The sequence below is a fragment of the Microtus oregoni genome, unplaced genomic scaffold (genome assembly GCF_018167655.1).
Source record: "Microtus oregoni isolate MIOR12 unplaced genomic scaffold, Mior012 000011F_ref0000422, whole genome shotgun sequence".
In the NCBI taxonomy this organism is placed as follows: Eukaryota; Metazoa; Chordata; class Mammalia; order Rodentia; family Cricetidae; genus Microtus; species Microtus oregoni.
The window spans coordinates 4,914,261-4,922,498 of NW_024543070.1; the positions used below are offsets into that span (position 1 = coordinate 4,914,261).

The 8,238-nt window shown below is 38.1% G+C and overlaps 1 protein-coding gene across 1 annotated transcript; it reads right to left on the bottom strand.

The window, feature by feature from the left end:
- Positions 1–5,196: 5,196 nt before the first annotated feature.
- LOC121453673 (60S ribosomal protein L22-like) lies at positions 5,197–5,636 on the bottom strand. Its single transcript, XM_041660595.1, has one exon. The coding sequence runs from the start codon at positions 5,634–5,636 to the stop codon at positions 5,250–5,252; it is 387 nt and encodes a 128-aa protein (XP_041516529.1). The 3' UTR covers positions 5,197–5,249.
- Between the last annotated feature and the right edge of the window lie 2,602 nt (positions 5,637–8,238).

The following is an 8,238-nucleotide window of genomic DNA, read 5'->3' on the forward strand; positions in this document are numbered from 1 at the left end:
CATAGAAGAGCCTCATTTGATGTGATTTTATCATTATTAGTTTTCTGTTATTCCCTGTCCACTTAGTTCAGTATTTTTAAGCACATTTCAGCTTCCCCACCCCCAATGATGAGAGGTGAAATAGCATGGAATCAAGCAAGATGGTACCTCTCAAGCTCAATATAAGAAATGCTTTTGTAACAAAACAGATTCTGAAGGCTATGGGAGTCGCCAAGTAGGGACCAAGGGTAACAAATCAAATAATGGAGTTTCATTTTTTCACTTGTGATTGAAATATCAAACCACTATGTCACTGATGATTTCATGTGCAGGACCTAGACTAACACCTGACAGATACTACTTAATAGCTCTAAACTACAAGCTGCAGTCCTCAATTATAGAAACGGAAACTAATCAACGAGGATTCATTCCTCACTTGTGTATTGACGCTGTTAGTAGTAGATCTACCACTCTTAATGTAACAACGTGAATAGCGCCTATTGCAAATGAAGTTGCAACTAGAGCATCAGTGACAAGATAATTTTCAAATATAGATTTAATCTTCTCAGTCCGCACTTGCCAAACCAATTCCTACAACACCTGCACTTTACACTGTTCTAAAAAAAATTGAAAAGTCCTTCAATGATTAGACCCCCAAATACTCTATTATCACTGGTGTGCTTTCGTCACAGAACTTGGGAGATGAATTGAGTCAAACTCATTGACGAGAAAACATGAAGATGGTGGCATTGGAAAGTAAGTATCACTGGGCCTCCTTTTTCTTCCTCCCAAATTGACCACATTGAATAAGTGTCCTTTCCTTGCTTTGTCACTTTAACTGGCCCATGGAATATGATTGATTAAGCCAAGCTTGTTAGGATTGCCATGGCCAAGGCTCTTTATAACTCTAGTACAATACCTTAGTCTAGATTTATCCATCATTGTTCTCAACCTTAATTGTAACTTTCATCTTAGGGTAATGGTTGGCACAGGTGAAAAAGTCTAGTGACAAGGTAGAAATATCTTATAAAAACTCAAGTATTTAAGCATGAAAGAGAGAGAGGTGTTATAAAAACTTGTGAGACACTGTCAATCGACATCACAGGAGAAATGTGTGTTCTATGGAATGGATGTAACTGTGTACTCAGAGGCAGACTATCAGAAGGCCTAAGTGCCAGTCCTGGCTTCGTCATTTACCCTCTAGGACCTCACTTCACCTCTGAGCTTGGTTCTCCCCACTGGGAAAAGGAAAATAATAATATCTTCAGAGGGATAATGTGAGGGTTTAATTGATATGTGTGAAAGTTATTTCGAGGCTATAAAATGCAATAAACCAAAAAGAATTATTAATGTATTTGTTCCAGGGTTATTAATAAACCTTGTAGCTAAAACAAAGAAGAAATGCATTTGATGGTGGCACTGACCATGAAACCTGAAAGAAATAAGAGGAATCCTCCTTTTTTATCAGAGGAAGTAAAATGAAGCAATCTTACAAATGTGTAAGATTGTCACTATGCAAAAGATACAAGACTGTCTAACTGTCCCTGGACAGTGCTGTGTGCTTCGGTGTCTATCCTTCGCCTTCTCTGTGGATTACATCCAGTATCTGATGGACAACCCCCAGGACCTTCATCATAATAGTCTGGAGGTAACATTCTCACAAAGTGCACCAGTTAGTTTTCATCTTTTATAAGTAGTTCACCCTGCTATGTTCCTGGTCTCTGTCCAGGTTGGAATTCCTATGATTAGCCCTGTCACAGCAAGTACACTCAAAATGTTGTCACCTTGATGAATCACATATTCTCATGTCTTTCAGATGAACTGGGAGGGACTGGTGAAGGGGAAGATTGTTACGTAGCAGGCCCACTCCACTCTCTCCTGTTACTCCTCTATTAGCAGGTACCCAGCAACTAGAACCACACGGTAGCTGTCTTTTAGAACTAGATTTTTTTCCACTTAGAATAATGTCTTTCAGGTTCATCCATGTTATAACACACATCAGAATAACAGAGAAATAACATTTCATTCATGTAATTCCCTCACTTTGTTTACCTGCTCATTTTTTTAATGGCACTTAGGATACACTGCCCCTTGACTCTGGTGAAGAGCAGTATTATTTCCATTTCAAGATCTGTCTGTTCTTTAGGATAAAACCACAGAGGTTCCTGTATTGTATAGTAATTTATTTTTACATTTTTTAGAAGCCTAAGTACTGTTTTACACAGTGTTTGAACTATTTTCGTCTCTCTCTCTCTCTCTCTCTCTCTTTCTCTCTCTCTCTCTCTCTCTCTCTCTCTCTCTCTCTCTCACACACACACACACACACACACACACACACTCATACACACAGCCTACAGAATTTCAAAAAATCTCTCTGCATACTTGACAACAACTACTTTCTGGTTTTTAGATAACAGTTTGCTAATGTTTATGAATATCATCTTATTGTGGGTTTATTTGTGTTTCTCTAATGGTTGGTTAGTAATGTTGAACATCTTTGCATATGTTTGTTGACCATTTATATATCTTCCTTAGAGCAAAGTTTAAGTATTTTGTTCATATTTTAATTGATTTTTGTTATTATTGTTGAATTATAAGAGTCATTATTATTCTATGATATTAACCTTTATCCTATATAAGTGTTGAAAATATTTCACCCTTCCCATGGACTCCCTGGAAACTCCATTAATTTATTATTTTATATGCTAAAGTTTTAAACTTTGATACAGTCATTTGAACTTATTCTTCTGCTTCCTGTGTAGCCTTTATTTTTTATATTGAGTCTCTTCTCAGTTTTTTATGATGACGGGATAATCTTGGTGGTCCCACTCTGTGCTCAGTTTCATGTCACACAGCTTTGTTAACCTCATTGCTGCATGTGCTTCCCACACACATTGACTCTGGTGTACACCGTGGAGTGAGGCTACACACAGAGAGCCAGCAAGCAGGCTGTGGAATCGGGGGATGAAGCGTGTCATGCTGGTTTCTATTTACACGATTTTCTTATCCAGAGATCTGTTGTAAACAGTAGCCTTCTATTTGGTTTGCTCAATAGCCACAGGATACCAAATTTTGTATCTATTTATTCACTCTTTACTAGTGGTTGTGTTTTCTATCTGTGCAGTCTGTTTTATCTCTACTGGTATCATCTAAAGACTAATGATCATTTGTCTCCCGCAATCTAGGGCAGGTGGGATGCTCAGCTAAGTAGAGCAGTTAAGAGCTGTGGCTGCTGTTTGGGTCAGGGTTGATGTTCTTGCCTTCCCACCTCCAGTTCTTTAAGCTTTTCCATTGAATTAAGAAAGGCTTTATTACAGCTATTCAGGACAGGAAAAGCCCACACTGCTGGGGTGGGATTTGAAAGTGTGTTCTGGGGAGTGATTGTGGCCATGGCATCTAAGCTGGGTAATGAGGGAAGTGAGGACATGGAGCCAGCTAGATGCAGCAAGAAAAGAGACAGGCTTCATTAACAGTAGGGACCAGCAGGATTTAATAAGTAGAAGAATAAGATGGTTCTCAGGCAAATGGCTGCTGGAAAAGTGAGTGTAGGCTTGGTTATAATGGCAGGGTCTAGAGATGAGGAAGATGAGGAAAAGTGAATCCTATTCTTGCCTTCCCCTTGACATTTTTACACACAAAGAGATGTGGGATTTCCTTCTGTATGCTGTGATGACCATTAATGAATAAAGAAATTGCTTTGGATCTATAGCTGGGCAGAACTTAGGTAGGTGGGGAAAACTAAGCTGAATGCTGGGAGAAAGGAGGATCATGAGTTCAAGGCTAGCCGGGGCTAAGCGGCCTTCTCACTACAACAAAGTATATTTTTTCTTTCAATTGATGTCGGAAAGTACTAGTCTCATAAAACAAATTGACAAATATTTGTTTGATTCACTAAAGATAGGGATTATGTGTCTTGAAACTGTGGTAGAACCTATGAGACCATTTAGATCTAAAGCTTTGTTTTCCTGATGGGGGATGAGAGTCAGAGTGGAAGATTTAGGACTGCCACTTCAGTTTCTGTAATTATCATAGGATTGTTTTCGTGTTTGAAAATTGTATTATCCTAAGACTATGCCAATTTTCTAAATTAGTTAAATAAAATTGTAGGTCTTTCCCTTGTTCTTTTTTTTTTATTTTTTAAATTTATTTATTTATTAAGGATTTCTGCCTCTTCCCCACAACCGCTTCCCATTTCCCTCCCCCTCCCCCGATCAAGTCATCTATAACATACAGGGAACGTGTGTGTGTATGTGTGGGTGTTGTGTGTGTGTTTGTACGTGTGGTGTGCAGATGTGTTCATAACTCTGAAGGTCAGAGGACTGTTTTATGGCATTGATTCTCTCCTCCTCCCATATGGGGCCCAGAGATAAAGCTCAGACTATCAGGCCCCTCAGTCCAGTGCTTTCTTTGCTGAGCCATCTCACAGGCCTGGGTTGCCTCTACTTTGTACATTTTTCCAGAAATTTCTCTACTTCAAAAAATTTTTCAACAAAACAATTTTGTTTTGGTGGCCTCTATTATTTTTGTTTTAGTTTCCATATTTTATTCTTGCCTCTTTGAATCTTAATAATTTTTATGTAAACAGAAGTTTCTGTCCCACTAGGTCCCACAGCCATTCAATCCCAAAGAAACACAGTCTTAATATTAACTATACGCTATTTGACCTATTAGCTCAGGCTTATTATTAACTAGCTCTTACAACTTAAATTAACCCATAATTCTTATCTATTCCTGGACATATGGCTGGGTACCTTTGGTACCTTTTATCGTAAGGCATTCTCATCTTGCTTCCTCTATATCTGGCAAGTGACTCACTCTCAGCCTTTCCTCTTCCCAGAATTCTCTTAGTATGGTTGTCTCACCTATACTTTCTGCCTGGCTACTGGCCCCAATCAGTGTTTTATTAAACCAATACCAGTGACAAATCTTTACAGTGTACAAGAAAATTCTCCACAGCATATTTACTTTTAATTTCCTTCAGTATACTTTTGTGCCCCTTCTACTTAAGTTTTTGAGGAGTTCTGAGGTAAATTCAACTGGCCTTTGTGAGATTTTGAACATGAAACATCAAATTCTAGGGAACTTCTTAGATCCCAGGCCTAGAAGACTAAATAGAGAGGCAAAAATCAAATCAAATATTCTTAAATCCTTATCTTAAAGAGCCTGCTAAGAATGAGTGATACACACCCAAAAGGATAACTTTTATGTACTTTTTTTTGTTCCTAAATTTTATTTATGCATTAATACAAAACATTCCAGACCAATGCGTCTTAATCCTCATCCTCCTCCTCCTCTTCATCCTGGTTAATCTGGAAGTAACGCAGCTCATAGCTCTCTTTGCTGTTGGCGACAACACGCAACCAGTCTCGGAGATTGTTCTTCTTCAAATATTTTTTGGTGAAATATTTCAAATACCTTTTGGAGAAAGGCACCTCGGAAGTGACGATGATCTTGCTCTTGCTCCGTTCGATGGTCACAACCCCTCCGCCAAGATTCCCAGCTTTGCCGTTCACCTTGATTCTCTCCTGGAGGAACTGCTCGAAATTAGCAGCGTCCATAATCCCATCTTCTATAGGGTGGGTGCAATCAAGGGTGAACTTCAAAACCTGCTTCTTTTTTTTGCCCCCCTTCGCAACAAGCTTTTTCACGGGTACCATGGCGGCAGAGGAGAACTTTTATGTACTTTGAATCATCAAATTATTTCATCATGAGGCAGTTATATCATATAAGAACATTTATTTTTAATTATTTTAATTTTTAATTAATCATCAAAATTTATTAGAATTATAAATCTGACATTTAAAAAACAGGTCAGATGTTGCTATTGGAGATTCACCATTTCCAGTGAATTAACAGCATTCAGGATGCATTTGGCTTAATGCTATTACTTACCCTCTGTATATAGCAGTGTAGTATGCTATGACAGGCTCTTCCTCTAGAATTCTGGCTATGGTGCATCCTGTTTCCTGGCTTGAGAAAGGCATACTAATCAGACAAATGGTTCCTTGGTGTGTCACCTATGTGAGATCATTGATAGTCTGAAGGAATTTTCTGTCAGTTCATGTCCTTAAAGCAACAAATATCCAGGGATAATTTTATTCTTACCTGGGAGCTTATCAGAAATGAAAAGTTTCAGACTTTACCCCAAACTCACAGAATTTCAGTAAGTTCTCCCAGGAAATTTGGAGCTGGACTAAAACACTTAGAACTAGCTATTTTGGCACTGTTTTGGTAATACTGAACATAAATTCTACCAACATGACTGAAAGGTGGTGGTATTTTAAAAAGGTGATGTAAGTACACAGAACCAAGTCTAAATGAATCTGGATTAGACTAACATGTCAGCACATAGGAGGTGCTGCTCTCTGAGGTGACTTCAAGCTCCACTTAGAATGTTCCTCTAAGAAAGAGCATTCTGCAGTTAAGAAATGCAGTTACAGAAGTATCATCCTCACATGCTATCTGCATGCCTTCCAGAAGCACAGAGTGAGGCTCAGCAACACATAATTGGATAGCTATCAAAGCTTCCAGCAGAAAAAACTTTCACCACCTCACAAAGTTCTCTGCCAGCCATGGTAGCCATGGTAGGTCTTTGTCCACCAGTGAGGATGAGTCACCCCAGCCAAGCAGGGATCCTCTAAGCTATTGGGCCTGCTGCTGGAATCTTTGCTTGATGACCTGGTTTTTTACCCCCAGGTGCCAACTACACTCTTAGGCCCCCCATTTAGCTTTGGTGCCAATCACTCCTGTGCTCTGACAGCTATTAAACTGTTACTATCTTGAATCGAGTTTGAAACCAAACATTTATTTTTGAATTTTAGCAAATTGAGCTTCCCATGACTAAGTCTCCATATGTCTCTAAGCTAGTGAGTTTCTTCCAAGTGGCCATTCTTATAATTAGTTTTACCCTCATAAAAAAACTTTCTTTTGTCCCCAGGAATGCTCATGTTTAATTCATAGGAAAAAAACCTTTTAAATCCTATTAGGTCTATGCTGTTGAACAGTGAGATAAAATATGAAAAATTACCTCACAAAATGCTCTATATGTTAGAACTGCATACCAGCTGAGCTTCTAAAATTGATTTAATAAGTTTGATCATGGGTAGATATGATTAATATAAAACTTTCTTGGACAGATTCTGGATGACTTTGGCGATGATCAGTGTACAACTGTCATGCCAACATGAAGAGATATACGCATGCAGGTCTCTCTAACAAGGAGTAGAAATTCGTTTAGACCTGTAACTATCAACCAAAAGTGAAGAGCCACTTAAAGGGAGGGAAAAACCTTGTCATAATTTTAGATTGATGTTCAAGAGTGTTCTCTTCTAGTTGTGTTAAAAATGTCCCCTCTTAAGAACTGTATTTCATTACGATTTTGAAGTATTGTACAAATCAAGTTGTAAAAATGGACAGCACTATGTTTAATAATATTTAATGAGTGGATCTTTTTGTTTCTGTGGGGGATTTTTTGGCTTGGTATTTGTTTTGTTTTGTTTTGCTTTTCAAAACAGGATTTCTCCATAGCGTTGAAGCCTGTCCTAGAACTAGCTCTTATAGACCAGACTGGCCTCAGACTCACAGAAATCTGCCAGCCTCTGACTCCTGAGTACTGGGATTAAAGGCGTGCACCACAACTGCCCAGCAGAAGGAGCTTTTTTCTTTTTCTTCTTCTTTTCTTTTCTTTTTTTTTTTTTTTGAGTTAGCTAAACCCAAAAGAACATAAAGTTAAAACTGTGGCCAAACTGTATTATTTGAGACAAATTGGTACTTGCTATGAGAATAGTACTTCCCAGGATATAGGATATAAGTATTCTTGACAATAGACAAGTCTATAGACCATTTATTCTGAGCCATTAGAGTTCTGCTTTTTCTTTGGTTACTCATTTGAAACAAGTAATAAACAAAATGCAAATTCCCCAGCTGGTGTGATATTTCAGTGTGAGATTTACATACGTTAAAGTCCCTTGATATGCAGATTCTTTTTATTAATTGACTATTATCCACAAACTGGAACAGGCAACTGATCACAGTGAGACTAAAATTACTACAAATAGTAGATAGATCAATGGACCAACCACTCCTTAATGGTTCTTCCTTAGGATATTAAATGTGGATTTAAATATAATGTCTGAGAATGCTTTTTCAGGAAGGAATACCTAGCTTACATGATGTTAATTTGTATGTGCTTCATTCTAAAGAAGTATCAAAGCATCATTGATATTATTTTCCTGAAACTCAGGACAACTTCATGTTGAG

Bases quoted from the DNA above. Each gene is read 5' to 3' on its own strand.
- LOC121453673 (XM_041660595.1), bottom strand. From the start codon at position 5,636: ATGGTACCCGTGAAAAAGCTTGTTGCGAAGGGGGGCAAAAAAAAGAAG.